The sequence below is a fragment of the Cylas formicarius genome, unplaced genomic scaffold (assembly GCF_029955315.1).
Source record: "Cylas formicarius isolate icCylForm1 unplaced genomic scaffold, icCylForm1.1 PGA_scaffold_6__28_contigs__length_40554024, whole genome shotgun sequence".
Lineage (NCBI taxonomy): Eukaryota > Metazoa > Arthropoda > Insecta > Coleoptera > Brentidae > Cylas > Cylas formicarius.
This window is the reverse complement of record NW_026844347.1, coordinates 38876355-38902707: the sequence shown is the minus strand read 5'-3', so window position 1 is coordinate 38902707 and position 26353 is coordinate 38876355. Positions and strand designations below refer to the sequence as shown.

At 35.3% G+C, this 26353-nt stretch overlaps 2 protein-coding genes across 3 annotated transcripts in view; both read right to left on the bottom strand.

Moving 5' to 3' along the window:
- LOC132702960 (somatostatin receptor type 2-like) overlaps nt 1-8931 on the bottom strand; it is an 85924-nt gene extending 76993 nt beyond the window's left edge. The window contains exon 1 of one of the 2 annotated variants that reach the window (XM_060671889.1): nt 8772-8931. The gene's annotated coding sequence lies outside the window, so the exon portion shown is untranslated. Of the gene's footprint in view, nt 1-4353; nt 4432-8771 lie in introns of those variants that run through there. The other variant, XM_060671891.1, reaches the window with a different exon arrangement.
- Nucleotides 8932-13317: 4386 nt separating this feature from the next.
- Nucleotides 13318-26353, bottom strand: part of LOC132702959 (lipase member K-like) — an 18119-nt gene continuing 5083 nt past the window's right edge. The window contains exons 2-7 of the mRNA XM_060671888.1: nt 24503-24698; nt 23479-23593; nt 21911-22160; nt 16196-16351; nt 14288-14515; nt 13318-13919 (exon numbers count right to left, since the gene is read on the bottom strand). Of these exons, the coding sequence (XP_060527871.1) occupies nt 13719-13919; nt 14288-14515; nt 16196-16351; nt 21911-22160; nt 23479-23593; nt 24503-24698 (1146 nt within the window). The 3' untranslated portion in view covers nt 13318-13718. The remainder of the gene's footprint in view (nt 13920-14287; nt 14516-16195; nt 16352-21910; nt 22161-23478; nt 23594-24502; nt 24699-26353) is intronic.

The window sequence follows — 26353 nt, the reverse complement described above, 5'->3', positions numbered from 1 at the left end:
GGGAACAACGGCAATCTCGTTTTGGGCGTTGTTGCAAGCGTTGTTCAGGCGTGAGTCTATTCATGATGAATTGCCAAACCAAACTGAGAATAAATTACTGGACAGCTGTTAAATCGGTCACCATCTTGAACAGTAATGCCAACTTAATAACCCATTAATAACCTTGCCAAGTAATTAATACTTGTTTAAACCTAAACTTTCTGCCAATTTATCGTTCTTTAACAAAATTTAAACCTTTTGTAAATAAATCAGCACACATATCTTCAGTAAGTACCAAAATTCCTTCCAATATGATACCTTATATCAATATGCTTGGTTTTCTTATAAAAACTGAGTCGTTTAATATCTTCTGAGCACTGTTTTGGCAATTGGCAATAGAAATTTTAAACTAACCAAAACTAACCAAATTCTCTTAAAAATGGTACTTTATTTAAATATGCTTCACATTACACCATGCATTCGTTCTTTTGTTTGAACTATCTTGAACCTGAAGTAAATTTTTTAAGATATCTTGATAACTATAGTCCTATTCGTTGAATCTTAGGAACGCTGAGAGATATGTCAATTCCGTGCAGGATTGGAGACTGCCGACTTGACTCCACTTATCTTCTATTAATTAACGTACAATTGCCAAGGCAAAAAATAAAAACTTTACATGTCCTTACTATATTTCAATTTGTTATAGTTTTGTTTATAATTTCGAGAAGAAAAAGTATTCTGTACAAAACTAAATGATGATGACGTTGATGATTTAAAAGTATAAGCCGTCATTACATTTTTTTTTCAATACCCTGAAAGATGCTTTTACCCTGCTGATGCTTTTAAAGTAGTTTTCGATTATCTGCTCTCAAGAACCACACTTACCTATGGACACGGAAAATGGGCGAATGGCCCAAGTGTTATTGCCCACCGTCGAAGAAGAAAACATTCTCGGGATTTAAGGGAAATGTTGAATTAATGCGTTTGATCTCGCCTCTGCGCGGTATGAAAAGATTTTTTTTGGTTTTCCTAATTTCCTTTTTCAATCTTTGCTTACTTTTTCATTTTTTTTTACTTTTGAGGGGCGGGGAAGGAGTGGAGGTCAAAATTTCTCCTCGTTTCGTTTGCGGTTCGCAAAAACGCGAAACCCGCCCCCGCAGATAACGTTAATTAATTAAGCCGCCAAGGATGCCGCAATTTTCCCGGTGATAAGGGGGTGGTGGAGTGTCGTTTAATTAAGGATCTATAGTAACGGCGTCAAATTTCGATAAAAAAAAACGGCGGTCTTAAAAAGATTTTAACTGGTGATAAAGTGCTTTGAAAAGTAAGAGAAATGCACGAGTTCTAAAAAGCGCCAAAATGTCACAATTACAAGTTTTTCTAAATTGGAGAATGGGATGTTGCTTGATTATCCTATTTGCCGATATAACAAATATAATAAAAGTGGGTGATTCGATGCGAAACGTAGCCAAGACCTTATAATTTTTGAACGCAGAATAAAAAGATCAGTTTAAAAGATACGGGGGTTTAATTTACGTTGAAACCAAGTAGTACTTCTGATACACAAGATATATCAAAATGGTAAAAATTAAATGCCAAGCAAAGAAAGAAAAACACAAACAAAAATAAATTTTTACCTATCTATCTTATATTTTATAATTAAAAATACTTTTCTGTTTTTTAGCTTCTCTATTAAAACCTTCTACAGGGACAACCGATAGATTTGTACTTATGTTCTGGTTAGTTTGAAATTTTACATTTTTTACGACATTATTTCAGATATATTAAAATTCGCAAGTCTTAAGGCTAAAACAAATAAACTCATCGGCAGTTCAATCAAAATCTATATCACCAATATGGAAATCTGGTGTTTATGGCCCTCATTTAGCTCCGCCCCCCTCAAACAATATATCAGCAGGTACAGAGTAAAATCCAATATTTCAAATATTTTAGCGATGTGCAAAAAAAAAGAAAATAGGATAAGTTGTGTGTACAGAGAAATAATTTTAAGTGCTTTACCTGAAATAGGAGCTTTCCTGATTGCCATTTTCGAATGATAAAAGACGTTTCCCAGGCAAGTTTTCATTTTAAGGAAGTGATTCTAAGGAGGTGATTTGACCTGCCCAAAAGTTACATTGCATTGTTCCCTTACATTTTTTAAATTCAAAATAAAAAAATCAGGGGTTTAATTTACTTTGAAAACCAAGTAATATTTTTGACATAATTCTAAGCATATAACAAATGGGCAAGTTTCAATTTCACGTGAAACGATGCGTATGTGCAATATGCACGACAGAATTAAATCCCAAGCAAAAAAAACAAACAAACAAAAGGGACAACAATTTGTTTTTCATTTTTTTAGGGAAAGGATAATACAGCCATGTGGTTTTCGAAATAGAAGGTGTTTTTAATTCGTCCATCGGCGTAGATCCTCAGAGTTTCTGAATAATTTGCTTAGAATCAATTTCACTTTATATTAAACTCCATTATTATGAAGTATAAGGTTGTTCGGAAAGTCATTTCGTTTTTTCCCGTCAGGGGACTTAATTGCGTTTTTTCGAAACCAACTTCACACTTAAGCCGCATAACCATTATATGTCTTGAGAGCTGATATTGCAAGGCTTGTGTGTGAAAAAGTTCTATTAATTCTACGCAGTAGTTTTTGGTTGGTGCCCTTTTAAATATGGAGAGCAATAAGCAGCATTTTCGTCATATTTTACTTTTTTACTTCAGAAAAGGTAAAAATGCTGTCCAAGCGAGAAAAAAATTGACGGACGTGTATGGAGAAGGCGTGTTAACAGTACGCCAGTGCCAGAACTGGTTTGCAAAATTTCGATCCGGCAGTTTTGATGTCGAAGATGCACCACGGTCTGGAAGGCCGGTCGAAGCTGACAAAGATGCGATAAAGGCATTAGTTGATGCAAATCGGCGAATAACCACACGAGAGATCGGTGAGAGATTAAATTTGTCGAATTCGACTGTTTATGGCCATTTGAAAGGCATGAGCTTAACCTCGAAGCTCGATGTGTGGGTGCCCCATGTCCTTACGGAGCGAAATTTGTGTCGTCGCGTTGACGTGTGTGATTCACTCCTCAAACGTCCAGACAATGATCCATTTTTGAAGCGGATTATTACTGGGGACGAAAAATGGGTTGTATACAACAATGTTAAATGCCAGAGGTCATGAAGCAGAAAAGATGAACCGGCTCAAAGCGTGTCAAAAGCCAACATTCACCAAAAAAAGGTGATGCTCTCCGTTTGGTGGGATGTCAAAGGAATCGTTTTTTTTTGAGCTTTGGACAATACAACGATTAATTCAGAAGTCTATTGTCATCAACTGGACAAATTGAATGATTCACTTAAAGAGAAGAGGCCCGAATTAATCAACAGGAGGGGTGTAGTGTTCCACCAGGATAATGCGAGATCTCACACAAGTTTGGTCACTCGCCAAAAACTTTTACAGCTTGAATGGGACGCACTGCAACATCCACCATATTCTCCAGATCTGGCGCCTTCCGACTACCATTTGTTCCGGTCCCTGCAAAATTTTTTGGATGGCAAAACCTTTACCTCAAATGAAGATGTCAAAAACCACCTGAACCAGTTTTTTGCCAGCAAGGACCAAAACTTTTATGAGAGGGGAATTATGTTACTGCCAGAAAGATGGCAAAAGGTGTTGGACCAGAATGGCCAATATATAATTTAATAAAATATTTATTCATTATACGAAAACTGTCTTTCATGTTCCCCAAAAAAAACGAAATGACTTTCCGAACAACCCAATAGATTATTTTATTTAACTTTATAACTTATTAACCCACAATTTGAAAAATTGAGAAATAGTTTAAATTGATATCCTATCATGCTTATCTCTACATGGAATTGTCGTGTTTGACAAAGAAAAGAATCCCCCTTATTAGCCGTCTCCCTCTAAATAAAATTTCCCTCACAAAATTGCAATTCCAGTTAAGACCCGGCTCACTGGTCCCACAGATCCGAGCAGTCTCAATAGTTGGTTAGTTTCGTTGGCCATTATTGCAAAAAATCGATATCGTGATTTTCGGTAGAAATGCAACATAACCTTAACACTATAAAATTGAGATTTAAGGAGTTTTTCCCTAAATTAAAGCATAACATCTGCTTTGAGAGACAAATAGAAATCTATAAACTTAGGGAAAGCAGTCAATTTTTTCTACTCCACCATCTAAATGCGGGATAGAAATAAATTTAAACCTGTGAAACCTGTATCACCGAGAAGCTGGCCGAATTGCCTTAGCAACACTGGCCAAAAGAAGCGTAATTAAAGAAAAACGCTAACACTCAGCCTCCCCAATATACGAACCTAACCTTGCTACGAAAACATTGAAATATTACCTTTAGACGAAGAAAAAGAGGACCGCATATGAATTTCGATGTCCAAAACCCGCGGCTTTCACTTTCGCAATGATAACCCAGTTAAATACGTTAGCCGTTATCGAATTCAAGCTGGTTTGCCGACGATATCGCCTCGCTCACCGAAGCCGGTTAAAACGTAAACTGATCGGAACCACGGGGTCTCGTTTTAAAAGTGCAAATTTTCAAAAGACACCTGTCCCTACCGCGGAGCGAGAGAAAAGATTGTGGAATTTGAGGTTGGTGCCGTTGGCATTTTCAAAGGTCCGAGCACTGACCGTCCTTGAGGCGTCGTTTCTTGTGGGATGGAAGAACTGGAAGTTTTCACTTATAAAAAGAAAAATAAATATAGTCGGCAATAAAATGCCAGGCAGGCAGGGTAATCTGTCGTTGTTACTGTATGTGGTAATTTCTTGAGGGCCTTGGAGGATGGTAAATTTGTGTCGGCTGTATTTTTGGATTTTAAGCGGGCTTTCGAAACAATAATTAGAACTAGACTGTTAAGAAAATTGTACAAAATGGGTATTAAGGGAACAGCGTATAAATGGTTTTGTTTGTATTTTACAGATATTGTGCAAAGAAGGAAATATAAAAATTGCACATCTGATTGCATAACTGTAGAACATGGTGTTCCTCAGGGGACAGTTTTGGGACCATTGTTGTTTCTTATGTATATATCTATATTGTAAATATTTTAGATAATACTAAAGCGGTATTATTTGCAGATGACACTGTGATTTTTATTGTGGGTGAAAATGGCGATGAAATGGGAAAAAAAACACAGACAAGTCAAAACTTTGTATTTTTGGTAAACAACAAAAAATTTATTCATAAAAACGGAATTAAATATCTGGGTGTTATATTTGGCTCAAATTTTAAGGTGTAACAGATATACGCATATACGCCAATTCAAAGCATGTTGAGTGTTCTTAATTTATTGTCTGTAAAACAAAAAGTAATGTTTAATGTCTTATGTAAAATTAAAGAGCAGTGTGTTCCCAAATATGTTTGTGAAAGAGTTTGCTATTTCGGAGATATTCATTCTTACAATACAAGAAATTATGGTAATTTTATGTTGACAGAATGTTCTTCTAGTCATGTACAAAAGTCTATATTACATAAAGGCCTAAACCATTTTAACAATTTACCGCATGATATTAAAAACTATGATACTCTGAATAAATTTAAAAGACTTTTAAGACGCCATGTATTGTCCAAAGTCTGATTTCTGTATGCTTAGCTTTTGGTTTCCGTTATTTGGAATTTTTTATTTAGAATTCATATTTTGTATTTTTTATGTAGTATAATGCTAACTAAAGATGATGTTGCTGTCATTTTTTGTTTTTTCTAACATTTGCATAAGAGAATAGGGTAAAAATCTTCGAATTATTGTAGTTTAACCTTGAAGGTTAACCCTGTAGGTGGGCGTCAAAATATAATGAATAACCATGTCCAACTTGCGTGGATCGGATAGACATTTAGGCTCGAACATCGGTTGAAATATAAGTGGAAGGATTATAGAATTATACTTCGAATGTCGTCGGCGGAAAATCATAATTTCAATTGCAACCCGCGCTTCCGTCAGCGGTTTCAAATGCCGGTGCTCACGTTAATAAGTGATCCTCTCGACGGTTTAGCGAGGCCTGTGAAATGCACATTCCGCTATTTTGAACGGCAGGGGGCGCAAGTATCGCGCTTTAATCCTTCGCATGCAAATCGCGGCCTTCTACGGTCTCAAAGTCGCCGTCAAGTTCCCCCTCCCCTAGTATTTTTTCGTCGACCGTGCGACATTAGGGAAATGCGTCTTTTATTGGTTAATTTTACGAAGTCACAGCAATGGGGCTGAAAATATTTGATATTTCGAATATAAAATAAACATTTTATTTGGCAAATTTTGACAACTCAACATTTTTTTTTAGTAGCCCTGATTTCAAATATGCGTAAGTTATCGCGGTTATTTTTGACAGATTGCGAAATATCGCATGTTTGAAAAATTATAGGAATCATAGGAACATTTTGTATAAATATTTATGAACTACATTTAATGTTTAAAATAATCGGTCAGTTTCTTTTAAATTTTTTTAGTATGCCAATACCCATCTCGTACTTTGGCTTGTATTTTCACCATTTCTTCAAGAGGGGCATCTTCCCCATGATACATAAAAAATTTCTCTAGCAGCTTAACTGAATATAGGGCTTGTTGAATAGTTGGTGGTGGTCGAAGATCAACTTCTTCATCTTCTTCTTCCTCTTGCTGCTCTTCCTCGCCCTTTCTTGCTTGTTGTAATATGGCTTCCTCTCTCAAGTCTGTTGTTGTAGGCAAATCCTGATCTATTACCATAAAATCTTGCAACTCCTCACTTGTAAACGTAATTGTTGTTTGAAACTGCTTTATTCACTCGCTTAGTGGCTGATCATCTTCTAAGTCCTGTTCGCATTCTGTCTCTGTGATAAGTCCTACATGACGATAGGAGTGTTGAATTGCATCTGCTGTTACCTCTTTCCAAGCTTTACAAATAAAGTTGACTGCATTTAGCATATTAATGGAAAATTTGTGTTCGGACTCGATCATTTCCATTAAAATGTTTTTTAAAATGTTTTTTCTGTATCTGTATCTGTATCTGTTTTGGCTGGAAGAAATGCCAATTCAATATTCCTTAGATTTCCTCTCCTTTAAATCTGCATGCCATTTGCGTATCTCCTCTTCAAAAATTTGCGATGTCATCCATGCAGACTTGTTTGCCTTGTAAGTGACCGGTAAATGCTTGCGGACTGTCCGCACGATAGATTGTTATCGTCAATATTTACACCGTTTATATTTCTGTTTTACTATTTTATATCTACAGTTTTATTTCTACAATTTTAAATCGTGCCGTCGTGTGTATCTAAATGTTTTTATTTCTACATCGATTTTGAAATTAGGATATTTTTGAAAAAGACCGAATACACCGGTCGAAACGTTAAATAAATTTATTATGAATTAGAAACTTTCTATATAATATAATATATAATAACATATAATATTTCAACGTGGTTGGTTGCAGAACTTGGAAATTTAAAACATCAAAAAGAAAGTTTTTCTGTAAAAAACAAGCAAGAGTTTATTGGTAAAATCAAAACGTAAGGCTAAATGAACATGAACTTTTAGTACCTCAGGAAATTACTCGAATATAACAACTACAGTAAAGATATAATTGAAGAGCTATTCACTCTGACAAAGCTGAGTCAAAATATTTTTCTATATAATAACAACTATTATGAATAACAAAATGGCACGGCCATGGGAAATTGTTTATCGCCATTTTGAACATAATGCTAAAGAAAATTTCGAGTACTTTCCTAGGATATGGTATAGATATGTCGACGATGTTTTCGCGGTTTTTGATACAACTTGCATGGATTTAAATGAGTTTATTTCAAACTTGAATAATTACTTCCTTAACTTAAAATTAGTTAAACATGTAAATAATAGTAGAAAATTAGATGTCTACGAAAGCTTAGAAATTGTGAAGAGGGGGAATAAGGCACTGAACAAGGACAGAGGTCCAACCCTATTTAGCCTATTATACGCGCTGATTGGTTGCGTGAACAGTGCGTAATTCCCTCTCCCACTTCCCGATCTGTATATATATAGAGCATTTGTTCTATTAAGTTTAGTCTTAATCTTCTCCTGAAGATGCCAACTTGGTTGGCGAAACGCGCGTCGAGTTCGTAAAATTGAGTTTCGGTTTGTGGTAAAACGCGTTATTGTGTGTTGGTACAGTGCCGAAGGTTCCGGTCAAGAGTTTGATTACATTTGATAAATACACGGTGTTGTCGAAACAATTGTCATGTGACAATTTATAATTTCGTGACAATCTGAATCTGTAGTTCTTCTAATCCGGATAATTTTTTAACGGCAGGTCTAGAATATTCAGGATTTTCTAAAAAATATGAAATGTACAAACTAAGAAAGTAGAACTCAAAGTCATGATATATCCAGTGTCGTAATTGTATAATAATTTACATTTAATTTACAATTTAGATTGAGGTTTTCATCAAAATTTCTTTCTATTGTCCTGGTCTTCCCTGTTACACTATTTCGGTCCACAAATTGCTTAATTACATTTTTAATTGTATTTATTGAAGGAACTCCTCTGCCCGGATATATTTGTCGATATTCTCTTTTAAGCTTGCAACATTATGACCGTTTGGATAATGTAATTTTATATTTGACGATTTTTGAAATATCTAATATATAATTTTCCATCTTTCAAAATTATCCCTGCAGGTGGATGTCAAAATATAATGAATAACCCAGTACGTATCGAGTAACACACGAAAATGCAATAAACTTACAGGACGATACAACTACAAAGTTCACGCGTTCATCGTTCCGGATCCGTTAGTTTAAAACTCACCGGTTTCCAGTGGCGCGCGATCGAGGGGTCTCGAAGACAACCGGCCACCACCCTACCGTTCAGCTCTCAGGTGAAAAACCGCAACATATTGCGAGACGTGTGTCGAATGATGATGTACGTTTGGAGCGTCGCGACGCTTATCTGGTGCGTCTCCGCGGCCGTCCACTGCACAACTGTTTAGCGTCCGACAACGTTCGTCGACGCAGGTCGTCTCGACGCCATGCGCCATCGCAGGTGCTCGAATCGGAGGAGGTCTTCGTCTGGGCGCGATATCAACAGCCCTCTCGCAAAACGAATTCGACTTATTTGACTAACAAATGACGTCCTAATGCCATAACGACACTTTAGTCACGTGCGCACGTGGATTTCATTTGGGGTAATTTAGGGTACACGGTTTTACGCGAAATCGTAATTAGTAGAGGTGTTATGACATTTTGGATTTGGTAGGCAACTGAGCAATAATGCGATTATAGGGGCGATATTGGGAAATTTAAGGAAATTTTGGATTTAATTAAGTAATTAATGAGGGTGAAATTTTGGAAGTAATTAAATAATTAGTGGACGTATAGAGGTAGTCAACAATCAGTAGTGCGATTATAGTGACGATGTTAAGTAATCTAAGAAAATTTTGGATATAATTAAGTAATTAGTGGAGGTGTAGCGACTTTAAATGGTTTCTAGTGGAATTACTTGTAACTTAATGAAGTTTGGAAACAATTAGTGGAAATTTTAAACGACACGTGAGATAGTTAATGACAAGTGGAGATGTAATTTTAATCAGTTGTCATTACTACAATTATAGTGATGATGCTAGGTAATTTAAGAAAATGTTAGAAATAATTAAGTAATTAATGGAGGTGTCATTTAATTTAATAAAATTTTTGGATGTAGGTGGAGGTGTAATGTTAGCCAATAAACAGTAGTGCGATTATAGTGGCAAGATTAGGTAATTTAAGGAAAATTTGAATGTAATTAAGTAATTAATGGAGGTGCAGTGGTACTCAGTACTCAGTAACCAAGTACTCAGTAGTGGGATTATAGTTCAAGTGTAACGGAAATCGTAATGATAAATGGAGATGTAATGGTAATCAGCGCTTACCAATGGGGTTACAGTGGTGATATTAGGTAATAAAATATTAGGTGATAATGGTAATAATCTGGGATAATTTTTGTATGATATTTCGCGTTCGATTCTGATGATCCTTCGAGAAATATCCGAACATCGCCTCAAATCGCATTCAATTCTTGCAAAAATTGTTCATTTTATTTTTTTCGAAGAAAGTTTCACAAGCTACTATGAACTATTTTCAAATCTTCTGTATTCGTACTGCGTCGATTGTTGATAAATATGAAAAATGTTTTATCGATAATGCTTTAATGGAAGAAATCGGATTAATTACATCAAATAATAAGTAAAACGTTAATAATAACAGAACCTCAATGAATTAAAAAGAAACTCTTAGGCTATCATGATATTAGGAAATTTTGGATGAAATTTACAGTTCCACGATCATTTGACAGCGACGTTGCCGGCAGTTGCGATAAAATAAAAGAATTTCTTGTTTGGTGGGTATGAAATCAAAAAAAAAAAACCGACGTTTATGGTTATTCAAAGTACACAGTGTTGCTCCAATATAGTGCCTGTGCGTATTTATAATTGACGAGATTTCTTTTATTTGGCAACACGCTCGTACCATCCAAACCTCCATTCATTTTTCGCTCTTCCAGCATTCCAGATGTATTAATTCTATGCATTGCAGACTTGTTTCGACCCAAAAAGCCGTTCCAGTCGCTTATGTTCGAGTCGAGATAATTAAGTTGTTCCCTTATCGCGAGCTCTTCTTCAGAGACGTACGTTTGCATCCGGTTAGAACCGGAACTGACTACAGGACGTGCAAATTTGAGATTTTTTCAAATGTACATGACATTTGAAAATTGAATTAGTGACATCGTTTTTTTTATCAGAATTTCAATTCATCTTTTTGAGAATTTAATTTATGACTTATGACATAGAATTCATGAATTATTTAAAATAAAAATTTTATTACAGTAAAACAAGCTGTGCGAAGTAATACAATTAATTTTTTCTTTTACAGTGGAGAATTAAGTAGAATAAAACTGGAATGCGTAGATTATTTCTAGCAGCCCACAGAGAAAGAAAGAAAAAAGAAAATTTTTCAACCTGTGTCTATCCATTGAATTCTATAAGAGCGGTTTATTTTTCAACTTTTGGTGTACGCCTAATATTTCGCAATAATATTATTACAAACTCCCTCAGGTTTTAATTTTATTTATTTTTTCAATAAATGCCAGGTACAATGTAGAATAGAAACCGCCAAGAAAAATTGTGGACCTGGAAGAAATACGAAAAGTTAATTGATTTTAAATTAGGCAAATGTATTTTTTAAGTTATTTTCAACAAAAATTTTAAAAATTACAAGACACTAAGGTAAAAAATTCTTTAACCATTCTAAATACTAAATACTAAATGGTGGTCCCATTTTTATGAACACATTTCTCAGACAAATATCCAAATTACGAAGACATTGTAGAAAACATGTTAGATAAATTTACCCTACGTTGCATAGTTGCAAAATGTAGGGTTAGTGGCCAAGCTTTAATCCAAGTGACGTATAAAACAAAACACTATCAATTTTCTGCCATAGAAGCCTTACATAATATATTTTTTTTAATTTAACACCCTGTGTATTATATATGTTGAACTGAGGTGGCCTTTATTTGATGAAAATGACATTAATTATGGTAGGTTTTATGGTTATTTTTTTTATTTTATTATATGCGTGTTGAAAAATGTTAAAATCAACCGAGATTTTCATTTATTAATTTCCTTAATGTTGACAAAAAACCTGAAAGAGGGAAATGATTATTCCATTTTATCACTTTAAAAATTGCGGGCCTCTGTAATGGTCCACCCTGTAAGCCGCGTTAGCTGCGGCGACGGGAAAACTTAAATTTTATCTGTCAAGTTGCGCGGAACCGGAAAGGCCCTATTTTAAAAAATTGCACCTGCGTTCCCGCGGGCTACCGGTCCGATTATCCAGGCGAATGAGCGGGATCGTTCCCGGGGAAGATAAAGCGAACGCGGATGCAAAGTAATCGCGGATAAGTAGCGCGCTTATCGAATGTAAACCGTTAAATAAGGAGCGACGTTATTCTTAAATTGACGTTTAAAGGGTTGCCTATCTGGGCGGGGCACCGACACTCTCCGCGTTTATTTATCTTTTCTGATAAACCTGACTATATAGTCTGTCCCAATATTCATCGTACTGGCTTTTGCCAGTAATTATGGAAGTTACCTGCCGACGGCTTGGTAGGTATTAAAGGACGGAACATTAGGGACAGAATTTCAATGGTTTTGGTGATGATAGAATTTCTTTTGTTTGTTTATTTATCTTAACAAACAGTCGCCATCTAGCGACTCCGAAGCGAAGGTGAAATATGAAATCAGCTGGAATTGGTTTTAGTTGTTGTCAAAATACGGCACGTGCATGTGGTTTTATGAATTTCTTTTCAAGAGATTTTTTTTATTATTTGCTTTGTTGTGTGGATGTTGCTTTATTGTTTAAAATAAATAAAACGCATAGAAGCTTATGTGGTGTATGGAACATTTCCCCATAAGGCTCCTAATATGAGATACAACAAGCATCTTAATATGAGATATCTCATATCAGGCGCGCTATTAGTTTTTTTATTTTAAATAATTATTTTTTTGCAGCTGCCTAAAAATAAGTTTTGCAATTATTTTTAAATGGATTGGATGGATTGGAGTTTAGCTTTTATAAGCAAAATCGGACGGCTGCGTCGAAATCGAAAGAAAGTATTTTGGTCTCCGGACTTCAACAATGGAAGCATCAATTATTTGTTTTGGAAAAAAGGTTCCTTTCCTTGCAAGAAAAGTGTCTTCAGGGACACTGAATTGTTGGAAGGAGAGCAAAAAAAAGTGCTGCTGGTCTCTTCGAAAAATGTTGCCCAAGAAACTAGAAAAAGAGAAAAACAAAAACGAAAGTCTTCAGGAACAAGGGATAAACGATATAAAGCTGAAAGTACCAAAAAGGCTGAAACTGTATCAAGCAGTGGGCTATACGTAGTTGAAGGCACACAATTTGTTTTTCTTAGGTGCGACAAAAGGCAAGGGAAAGAAACTTTTTTTCGATTCAATTTTAGTGTGTGACATCCTTATTCTTGTTACTTTCGAAAATCGATGAAATCGAATTTTCGAAAGTATCTGCGCTCGTATAAAAATTGTATATCTCGGTAACGGTCCCACGGGATCGCCGTTAGTACAGAAATGATCACCCTCAAAAAAAAATTTTTTTTTGGTCTGTTTGTTCTCCGTTCTCCGTTTTCGTCTTTTGGTTTTCCTGAATAACTTTCGAATCGTTGGAGCTACAAAATTGAAATTTGTCTCCTTTTCAACCCTCCGCGAGGCAGATAAGCTTATAAGAAATGGCCCTGATCCGACGCCGATATCCATCTTTTTTTCGCGATTTTCGACTGTATTTTGGACTTTGCTTAGCTTAGGAGACCAATTTTGAAATTAACAAAAAGTTTCTATTACTTTACAAATATAATTAATATTAAGAATAACTTTAACGTTTTAAAGTAAAATGTATTCACAACGGTTTATCCTTTGTACATAAAACTATTTTTAAACATTCAATTTTTACGCCTTTATTTCACAAAAATAAAAAGGTTCCAAATATTAGGTGCCTTTCCTCTATATTCTGAAATTTTTATCCGCAGTGTTTTTACGCTCCTACGTAACAGTATAAGAATGGAAATTTTTGAGGTACGGATTCATCAGAATTCTAATACATAATCAAATCGCTTTCAAAAAGAACGTCATAAATTTAATTCCTATATACACGTGCCGGATGGTGTTTTGCTTACATAATACTACATATATGCTATCAGTTATTTCTTTTTTTAAATATTTTTGGTCATTATTTTCGAGGATTGCGAGCTGGCGGTGGCACGCATACCATCGAGGACGCTCAGGAGCTTCTCGTAGAAGGGTCCCACGTCTTTGGCGAGGAAGAAGTCGTTATGAGCGAACGGGAAAAAGTACCGCCAAGTTTGAGTGTTCGTTTTACCCGAATTCGTTTTATCGTAAAGGATCGCGGCGTCCTGCAAATAAAAAAAAAACATGGCTGGTTAGGGAGCGAAAGCGAAATAATCGTTTTTAACAGCCCGTGTTAATATATATATATATATATATATATTGGTTACTTTTGGTGATTTTGAGTAAAGTTGTGGCCCGGTTGTGTAAAAAATAAACCCGAGTTTTAATCATCTAGGGTCAAGTTCCAACCGAAGCTTAACTCAGTGTAATATATGGTTACTTTTGGCAAACTTTTCCTCAAAAAACGAATTACGACCTTCATCCCCATTGTTACTAAATAATGTTAATGTCCCTCACCAAGCCCACTTGATAAAATTAAGACTCATATCGACTTGGTTGCCATGACATATTTTTACGAGCATCCAAGACTTACGGCAGCGTTGCCGATGATATCGGCGGTGCCTATAAACAGGTGTAGGGGTAATTCGATTTTGCTGACGTCATACACCGGCGGCGCAGTCGCAGAATATACCAGAACGTTCTTCGACGGCCCGTGGTCGTACCACGAGAATGTCGCGTTGTTTATTAGTTGCGAGTAATGCTCCAGCGTCTTCAGGCTTAGCGCGGACGGGTAATAACTGAGGAATACGGGCAGGAGTTCCTGTAAAATTGCAGCTTTTTTTTTAAGAAACGTCCACAGGCTACTGTGATACTTTTTACAAAGCTTGACAACAAAAACCGACGCAGGGGGAATCTAGAAGTTTTGTAAAAAGGAAAAAGTAGTTGTGTGTTTTCATTCGAAACGTAACGATTAAAAGCAAGTTGCTTCTAATTTCTTACCAATAAAATCCACATTAAAATTGAGCTAGCCATTCATCACGAGGTTATGTTACGATCGATCATGACAAGGGTTGGTAAACAACGTTAGGTTAAGGTTAATGTTTATTTTGCTTATTTGTAGTTTCTTTATATTTTGATCTTATTACATTGTTCTAAATAAGTTTGGCTTAAAGGTAAAGTTTATAACAGTCACATATTTTACAAAACGCAAATTATTGGGTAATAATTTTGGACCATTAAAGAATTTTAATGAAATTAAATTTATTTTTTTCCGAAAAGCTTTTATTGTTATTATTATCCAAGATTTGTAAGTTATTCGTAAGTTTGTTGTTTCTTACAAATCTAGCAAACCTTAGGATCCATTTTAATTGCATATTTAAATAAAAAGCCCAACAACAAACAAGTATTATGTTAAAAATATTTACGAAATTTAACATTACATACAAAGGAAAATTTATTTTAAAAAGCAATTTAAGTCTGAAATAGGTGAATATAAACACAAATAAGTTATATAATAAGCAAAATATGTCATTTGTCAAGTTTTCCCCACTTTATAAATAAATCATTCACGATGAACCAGCAAGCAGTTCTACTAAAAAACTACGAAAGCCAAAATTTGAAGGTTTGGTTCGGGCAATGTTGCAGTGGTTCCAACAGCAACGCCTTAAAAATGTACCACTCTCTGGACCTATCGTAAAATTAAAAGCAGAAAAGTTTGCTGTTGTGTTGATGCTATAAATTATGGACAGAGAAGTGGCGAAGCCCGTGATGTCGACAGAAACTTTATTAACGATTGGCTGGAGAAGACGTGGCCAAAACTAGCAAAATAGTACCTAGAACTTTCTAAAGAACGTATAACAGTGTTAGTAACTGCCAATATGAGTGGGAGAGAAAAAAGAAAGCTACTCGTGATTGGAAAATCAACTAACCCACGATGTTTTAGAACATCAAAACAGTCTGCATGGAAGACATTGCAAATTTTTGAAGAGGAGATACGGAAATGGGATGCAGAATTAAAGAGGAGGAAAATATTACTTCTCTTAGATAACTGCCCTGCACATTCCCATATTCCAAATCTACGGAATATTGAGTTAACACCATTTTATGGTGATAGATCAGGAATTGCTTACAACAACAGACTTGACAGAGGAAGCCATATTACAACAAGCAAGAAAGGGTCAGGAAAATCACGAAGAGGAAGAAGAAGATGGAGAAGTTGATCTGGGACCACCACCAACCATTCAACAAGCCCTGTATTCAGTTAAGCCGCTAGAGAAATTTTTTATGTATCATGGGGAAGATGCCAGGAAAGATGAAGATAGCGTTAGTAATGACACCAAGCGTATTCTTGTGGCATCTGCAGCCGCCGTCATTTCGAAGTGGTCATCTTTCCTGATATCTGTTAAATTGCTCCATTAAATTTGTTGGTGTTAGTGGTTCAAAATGGATATTAGTTCCTCCACTACTGCTGTATTCTCCGACTTTTGACACAAAAACTTACGGGTTGCACTTGTTCTGGTGCTATTCCAGATGAAGCGGCCACCACCGAATGACAGGTCCGGATTAGGGGATATCTGCCGCAAGTCAAAGCCAGTAACTGGCTTTGGGCTCTGTGAAACTGACCGACTGCGTTGATTCCGAACGACTGCGCCAATTTCTGCGAATGATTAATTTTACGTACATTGGGTTGATACATATATAGTCTGTACGATTTGCGATGGCATAGTCGGCAGTAAAGTGCCAGAGAGAATAAAATAGATTGTTTATCTCGCTTCCCTTGATACTTCAACCGATATTGTTCCATCCTAAATGTCTATGTGATCAACGCAAGACAACCGTCACTAACGATCACGATTATACTTGGAAGTAAGAGAGACAGAATCAGTTGTACTTGGCATTTATCAATTTAACAAGTAAGCAAATACTCAGAGATGGATTCACGTATTTTCTATCTGATAATAGATAAGGGGACAATTTGTTAAATGAATTATTATTATTATTAGAGTTAATATACAAGCAAACCATATTTAGTTTGTATTTACGATGAAACGTCTTCATCGTCAGAGCCAAAATTGGAACATCCTCTACCAGAAAATGATCCTTCGTCTACATTAATAACAAATGCTGGTATAATCTGTTCCAATCTTCATCGTGCTGGCTTTTGCCAGCAATTATGGTAGTCACAACATTAAGGACAGACTCTCAAAGGTTTTGGTATTAACTTTTTTTTGTTTATTTAGGTTTGCACATTCTTATTAAATTACACTAAAAAAAAAAACAATAACATGGCCGCAAGAAGACAGGTGGGAAAGCTTTAGGTTATTTTTTCAATGAGACTTATTTTTTGTAGTTGGTGGAATATCTGCTCTCTAACATTGAGCTTTTTTAGGTTTTCGATCAATATATATGGTATTTCTCCGGTTGCGCCTATAATACCAAAAAAAATTTTTTTTCTCTCCTTGTTTTCATGCATCAATTCATCTTATTTTATGCTCTAAACACGGAATCTGATATACGAATAAGTACCACACGTAGGTTTTTAATTTAATATTTATTTCATCAAAAAACAATATTATTAAAGTATAAATTATTATAAGGAAATAAAAAAATGTGGCGGCTTGAGTTTTACAGTAAAAAGTCCTAAATTATATTAACAAAACTAATAAATATCGTCAGTTATTTCATTATGGAGTGGTAGAATTCAAATTATTTAGTAGTTTTCTTCCTCTTCATAGATTCCATTGGAGTTTCTCGGTGAATTGACCAACAGAAATCAGCAAGCATTGCTGCGTTTTTCAATTTGCATTATGTCCTAAATTTTGTGTAGTCCAGTCAGTATGGCGACAACTTTTAAATCAGCACATATATTCCATAGGTGTTGAGAATATTTAATTTTCTCAAGTAATGCCTCAAGGTTTGCATAATTTTCTTTCATGCTTGTAGCATGTGCAATGGGGACAGATGGGTATTTATTACCATTATGAAGTAGAAGCATCAATAAAAATTCTCCATTCACTAGAATCTTCTGGAAAACTTAGTTCTTGAAGAAGCCCTGCAACATCATTACAATATACCAAATAATCTTCTTTGGAGAAGTAACTTGTAAAACTTTCTTGCCTAGTACGAAAATATGAAACTCTGGTACTTTTAACCAATAGATTCCACTGTTTTAACCTTGATCCGAGTAGCTGTGCCTTAGATTTTGAAAGTCCCAAGTCTCTAACAAGATCATTTAAGTCGCCTTGTTCAAGTAAATGAGGTTCTGTAGATGGACATGAAGATCCAGATAAAGTGTATGAAGATGAAGATGTACTACCAGAAAGAAAACTCGATTGAGATTGTAGACCTGAAATATTTTTATTTTCAGCCTCCTCATTAACTGGTGGAACTGGAGGTGGAGTGTCTTTATCACGAGGAATTGGTCTCTTTGCAGATAGGACGAACGGATAAACAATCTTATCTCTATTTTTTTTCGAGAATCCTCGTGTAAATGTCATGCGGAAATAACAATCATTCTCATGATTTTGAGGCTCACTCCAAATCATTGGCATTGAAAACGGCATGGATTTGTGACTTTCTCCAAGCCAACCTCGCAACGTTCTTGAGCAGCTATTGCAGCATACTTTTGGCAACCAACTTTCATCTCTCTCATCGATAGAAAATCCAAAATATAGCTTATAAGCTGTTTTAACCAGATCGGTCATGACATGTCGCTGTGTTTTTAGTATGTATATCTGAGGAATTTTTACAAGTCCGTGGCATTTTGTAACCTAAATTTACATAAAATTAATTTTAAAACAACTTCTATTTTATATTTATTGGCTCTACTTAAAAAAAAAAACTCAAACTACACATCAAATACTTAAATCCAATGTAGAGAGCATGAACTTTATGCAAAACTTACCAAAATATTTGATATAAAAGGTAAACAATTAAGCGACAAGTTTTCACTGAACTGTTGTAGTGTCACAATGAATACTGCGCATGCGCGCATTTGCTACCATAAAAATCACCTTCGGTACTTCCCTCCTTTCTCTTACAACTCTCTAAAACTTATTTTGTATGTATATTTACTTTTTGTAACGTCGACGAACGAAAAAATTGAAAAAAAAAAAAAAACAAAATTTTGAAATATGACGTGACAGAAAAAATCGGCCAACGGGGATAGATTCAAAACGTTTGAATCTTTATATTTATCATGAAAATTTTTAAAGGAGGGTTCATTGCCAACCAGTGTAATTGGTACTACAATGACTGTTTCTTGGTTCCACATACCTTTTATTTCATTGGCAAGAGGTAAGTACCTACTAATTTTCTCGTCGTGCTTTTTTCGCAGGTTTGCGGCGAGTGGGACGGAGAAGTCAATCAGGTAAGTATGATTGTTTTTTTTTTTCGGTAAACACCAAGTTTGGTCTATTATGTTGCAGAGATAAATCGGTTATTATATCTCTGTTCCGGTACATTTTGTAGTTTTCCGTTTCAACTACACTTTTTGGATTGTATTTGTAGTACGGTATTGTCCCCTTCATTTCTGTGTCGTGTAGTGTCAAGAGTTCTTGGTGTATTCCTTTGGGGCAAGCGTTCGCCATCTGCTTATTATGTGGTCGATTCAGTTTGTTCTCCGCAGATTCTACATTTGTCTGTTGGAATATTTTCCTTCAATATGTATTTTTTATAATTTCTTGTGTCAATGACCTGGTCTTGTATTGCTATTAAAAATGCTTCGGTTTCGGGGAATAAGTATCCTTATTTTAGAAAATTCAGGGATGCGTCTTTGTTGATATGCGGTTGCATCAGTGTTGCCGCATAGCGGCCATGGAGTTCCTTTGTTTTCCACTTCTCTTCGAGGTTGTCTTCACCTGCTTCATCTCCTTGCCCTGTGCTAGGTTTAGTGGTGTCAATTTTCTATCAATTTTCCTTAGAGTTTTGTACATTTGGCTGTTTGTGTTGTCGTCGTTGAAGTATTTTGTGAGAGCACTGATTTGTTTTCTTTGGTGGGTCGGTATGTGCACGATATTATTATTATCATTGCTATTATTATTGTTATTATGTGGTTACTGAATATCTAAGTTCTATTGCTTTTGCAATCGTGTGTTTCTGTGAACATTTTGTAAATGGTGAGGAGTTGCTTAATATTATTAAGGTTCCCAATTATAAACTAGTTGGATATTATTGTCGTCTCAGTACCTGCAGAAGAGGAACTGCTATATATGTTAAAAATAACATTGTAGCAGTCTTAATCTGAGTCAACATTGTCTGGATCTTTACGCAGAGTTTTGTGGTGTGGAGATACCAATGCTTAATCTTATTTTAATCAGTGTTTATCGCTCTGGCTCTCGAGGCAATTTTTCTATATTTGTAGAAAAACTTAAACTCTTGTTAAGTTTAATTTGCTATTAATCTTTTTACCGTTTTACCGGTTTCTGTAGGCGGCTACAAATTTTTGTAAAATAATTAATTACGAGTAAATGGAAATGGTTTGGGTGGATTTTATAGTATCTGAGGATATACCTTCGGGGAGATATTAAAAAAAAAAATAGTACATTGTTTAATTCTAAGTTTCTTAGCTACTCCGGGAGACAAAATATTGGTCAAAAAAATGTCAATTTAAAAAAAAAAAATGTAGATAGTTAACAGACATTTTCAAAAAAGAATTACAAATTCGAATATCTCGTTCTCGAAAACCCCCCTTGTGCAGAATTTTATTCACATTTGAGAAATAACTTCGAAATCCCATTTTGGGCTGAAAAATCGGCCCGAAAATCAGTGGTTCGTTTTGAAAGTTTTTTATCTCGCTTATTTTTAAATTTGGGAAATTTAAATTTACACGTTATATACCTTGGTCCTTTCTCTATCTGACAATACCAAAAAGTCTTATCCATGTTGTACCGTTTGCCGTCGGGAATGGTTTTTGTGAGACGCTGCAATTTTTTAAAAAATGCTTAATTTCAGTTAAATGAAGCGGGCTGGGGGGACTTTTTGGTATTGCGAGAAGACCTCATTGACGTCGGAGCAACATAGATATTTTAAAAAATCAAAAATGTAAATTCGACTTTCTCTGTCTGCGAAAAATATTAAAGATCCTTCTCTGGATTACCATGATTTATTTGAAAGTTGGTTTAAAAACAAACTAGTTGAAAACATTCATCCTAATAGCATAATTGTAATGGACAATGCAAGTTATCACAGGAGACAGTTGACTAAAACCCCTTCCTCATGTGACACAAAACAACAATCCACTACATGTACAATAACGACATTTATTTTCTCTTTCTATCACTGTATATTTAATCCCATTGAACATGTTGAAATCTGCCATTTGTCGTAATAATGTTTTTCCCCGTGTTAACCCCAATGTCCTCAAAATTATAGAAACCGAAGTCTTTAACATCCCTCCACAAAGTTGGTCATATTGAAAAACTAGAACAACCGTATTTCCATTTTGCAAATAATATAGAACAAATAACAATTAGAAGTCCATTCCCGCACTAATATAACCGCTGGGGGGAACTTTATGGTATCTGTGGATAGACCTCATTGACCTCCATTTTCGAAAAAAACTTTCTGAGAGAAACGTAGGTATTTTGCCTTCGTTGACGTTGATCGAAATGACAAACTGGACATGTTATCCTCTTTTGTAAACTTTTGTGATACCTTTTACAGCGCTGGTAATGTTGAGACGGGGTTTTCCGAGCATGAAGGTGTTGTCATTAATATGAAAGTTCTCAAGCAGTTTTCTCAGACTCTTGAGGTAACAGTTTGTGAAAATTACGATTCCTTGACAGTAAGCCCATCTAATACGGTAGAATATCTGTTAAATTTTCTAACAACCAATGTCAATCATCACCAGATTATTAAAACGAATCAAGTTAACAAGTTCGAGGCTAATTCATTGGTACACAACAACAAATCAACATTTGATAAGACACGGTGTTGTCGAAACAACTGTCACGTCATAATATATAATTTCGTGAAAATCTGAACTCTTAGTTCCTATTTATTTTGATAAATGGATTTTCATCCAGTAAAAACCTTCGACAATTTGGCGTATTTCCGAGAATATAAGCGCATTTAGTTGTCTTTAGAGGCGCGAGGCATCTAACCAGCGACTCCGCCAAAACGTCAGCAATTTATATTCGACGCGAGAGAATCGAACGAACCCGCGATTGGAATAATTATCCCGTTTATATCCTGTCGAACGGGAAGATGCACCCACCTTTATCGGCGAGACGCTAGAAGCGATTAGCTTGAACATGCCGGTGACGTTGCCCATGTAGGCCACCGGAGCGAGCGAGACGATACCACTCAAATGATCGCGGGCGTGTCCTTTCTTAATCATGGAATAAACATACGACGTGGTCGTTCCCATCGAATGTCCGACGTAAATCAGATTGCCCTTCGAGCCGGTTTTCGACGCAACGTACTCGATACAGGCCGGCAGATCGTACACGGCTACGTCATGAAATCTGAAAAGCGGAAACGTGAACGTCTATTAAGGTTTTTTATTGCGTTGCTGTGGTCATAACGTCATTCCTAGTCTATATAAATTATCGGGTCATATCCAAACCTCATCAGCGCGCGAAATTATTCGCGAATCTAGTTTCGCCTCGTTTCGGAAAAGAATTCATCATACCACCGAAACAAAATAAATAAGAACTAAAAGATCAGATTTTCACGAAATTATCATACTAGAAGATCCTTCAAGTAAAAGTTTTCTATGGTGGTATAGATACGTGGATTCTATTTTAAATTACATTAACTAATTACATAATCGTATAAAAATCACTATCGAGATTGAACAGGATAGCTCTATTAATTTTTTAGACTTAACTATTCTTCTTCTCCTTTAAGTGCCGTCTTCGTTGCGAAGGTTGGCAATCATCAGTGCTATTCGTATTCGGGACACAGCCGACCGAAACAGTTGGTTTGTGGTGCACCCGAACCAGTCACGTAAGTTTCTCATCCATGAGTGACGCCTTCTTCCTACACTTCTCTTTCCTTGAATTTTTCCTTGTAATATCAGTTGGAGTAGTTGGTACTTTTCTCCTCTCATGACGTGTCCAAGGTACTGAAGTTTTCGCTTTTTTACCGTAATGATAATTTCTTTTTCTTTTTTAAATTCTTTTCAGGATTTCCATGTTGGTCACTTTATCGGTCCATTTTACCTTAAGCATTCTACGGTACAACCACATTTCGAACGCCTCCAGTTTCCTTATGTCCAGTTTCTTCAGAGTCCAAGCCTCTACACACGACAAAACGTAGCATCGCACCATTCTGATTTTTAAATCCAAGCTGAGATCGCTGCCACAGAGCACTCTTTTCGAGGTTCCAACTCCTGAGTTATTTGGACTTTATGTGAGTGTAGATGCAAATCTTTTGTTCAAATTCGCTGTGTGGTTGAATAAGTAAGGCCCAGTTGCTGCGATCGATGACGAATCGATGTGTTTGGATCTTCGGCTACACTTTCACGAACAATGGCAATATCTTGATCTGACCGACCCGCACGAGCACGATGAGGGACTTTGAGGTTAGTTACAGATCCATTTTGCTCAAATTTTTGAACCACACACAATATATATATATATATATATATATATATATATATATATATATATATATATATATATATATATATATATATATATATATATATATATATATATATATATATATATATATATATATATATATATATATATATATATATATATATATATTTCGTGAACGAAATAAGTTACTCTGACACACAATTTGGACACCCTGTATATAGAAGTGTCTTCTTACCCGAAATTCCAATATTGCGGATCGTTCGTAGTAAGACGTTGGTGTTTGGATGAATAGTATGTACCCCTGTGATTCAGTAGCCACACGTCGTAGCCCTGATTGGCCAAAACGAAAGCTGAAAAAAATGACAACTTAATAACCGCTTGCAAATCTGTCCAAACGCACTTTTAACAAGGGTCATAATAGAGTTTATCTCTATTAGCACCAGTGTTGGAGAAAATTTGATTTTTATGAAAAAACTCAAAAATCAGCGATTTTTTGATTTTGTGATTTTTTTAATTTTGATTAATGCAAGAAAGAAATTCAAGGGATTGTTCAAAGACACCATGATGTTTGCGCTAATAACCACCAAGATTCGAATGCAGGTAGGTAAATAATATTTTCATTTATTATTAATTGAACCGGGGTGGCTTTTACTTGATGAAAATCAATTTATCAAAATAAATAAGAACTGAAAGTTCAGATTTTCACGAAATTATATATTTTGACATGACAATTATTTCGACAACAGGGTGTGTTTATCAAATGATGCAAACATTTGGTAAAGACACCGTGTTGTCGAAACAATTGTCATGTAAAAATATATAATTTCGTGAAAATCTGAACTTTTAGTTCTTATTTATTTGGATTTATTATTACTTATTTCTCGTAAAAGGTATTCAAAGAATTAAGACATTTTTTATTTATGGTATTGTTTATAATTTTTAGACACTTTTATATATTTTTTATATTTTTACCTGCTTAATGCAGAATAAACATCTGTTGAGATAGGTTTTACCACGGTCCTGCGAAGGTCTCGGGGTAAGGTACTGTAAAATACATCAAAGCACTATATTTTTGGTCGTATTATAAGATTTTTTCCTATGGTGGCATTTTTATATACTCAACAGATTACGTGAATTGCTTTGGCGCCATCGACAACGAGTAATGCAAAGTAATGGAGAGAAATGCGCGACGCCATGATGCGCATTTACGCGCGTAGCGGTCTAATTAATACTAAAACAAACACGAAAGCTTTTAGTACCGACAGAGTTGTTTCCCTGGAGCATCCAGAACGCGGAGACACCTCCGGCCCCGTGTTGCAACAGCACCGGAATCCGCTTACTTCGTCCCGGAGCCTTATAGCCCCCGGGGATCCTGTGCAGGTCGAGAATGTAGCCGTCTTCAGTGGTTACCGTGTGCCTTTCGAAAGGATATCCGTACCTTTTCGCTATCAACCTCTGAAATTGTTGTTTAATTGTTAATATCGGCAACAATAAGGAAAATATTAATTCTGTTACTGTTTTAAACATTGCACATTAATTATTAACAGGTCAACAAATAAGTATACAGGGTATCCAAATGGCGCCTAAAAGTAATGTATCTCATTTAATATATTTTTTAAAAATTCATAAATATATCAGAAATTTACCATACGAGGTTAGCGCCAAAATTTCCCAGCCTTCTTTTAAAGACATGTCTTAGTAGGCTGCGAAAAAAAAATTGAAGACTTGCGTCAAATAGTTTTTTATTGACAGAAAGGCTGGATGATATGTACGGCCAAAGTTCTCCTTCGTATTCTGTAGTGAAAGAATGGGCAAAACGTTTTCGAATGGGGCAGGAGTCCCTTGAAGATGATTCAAGAACTGGTCGACCAGTGGAGGTCGAACGGAAGATATTGTTGCGATTGTGGAAGAGTTGGTATATTGAGTGATCGACGTTTAAAGGTCAAGGAAGTCTCAGAAATTACTAAGCTCTCTGATACAAGTGTTCGTCGAATCCTGCATAAGGTTAGTGCAAAATGGGTTCCTAAAAACCTTTCGGCTATTCAAAAACAACGCCGTGTCGAGTGTGCGCGGTCTTTTTTGGAACTCTGTGGTTCGGAACCGAAGCCTGTGATAGAAACTATTGTGACAGATGAAACTATGGTTCTCTTTTATGACCCTCTATCGAAAAAAGAATCAATGGAGTGGCGTCGTAAGGGTGAAGCACCTCCAAGGAAATTCAGAGTCCGCCAGTCAACAAAAAAGATGATGGCCACGGGTACGTGAGATGGTGAAGTTGGAGCCTTCCTTATACGTCATGAATGAACGTTAGGAAAAAAGGTCTTTTTGTAAATCATTTTATGTCGAGAAAACTTGAAGATTTTGAGAAATGTCTAAAAAATGCAAAAAAAATGTTTACTTTGGCGATTGCAATAGACTTTGGATAGCTTCAAGATTTTTTGTTATTTTTATGTCTAAGTCTACCGGACTAGAGGATGAGATTTCGAATAGGGAGCCAAATATTCCCAAACAAATATGTGGTCCAAGGTCAAGTTATTATTTTGGATTACGCCTTTTTTTTGACACGAAAGAAGTCGGTCCACATACCTGCCGCACCTTTTTTCGAAAAATGGTATACATTTTTTGTTACATTAAAACGCTTTTGACCCGCTTTGATGCATATATATATATATATATATATAATATATATATATATATATATATATATTATATATATATATATATATATATATATATATATATATATATATATATATATATATATATATATATATATATATATATATATATATATATATATATATATATATATATATATATATATATATATATATATATATATATATATATATATATATATATACACATATATATATATATATATATATATATATATATATATATATATATATATATATATATATATATATATATATATATATATATATATATATATATATATATATATATATATATATATATATATATATATATATATATATATTCTCACGTATTGATTCACGGATGGAAAAATGTGATGACACTATATTCCGGGATATCATCCGTTCGCTCGTTGAACTCCGACTGGAATCCTGCATCCGACTGGAATC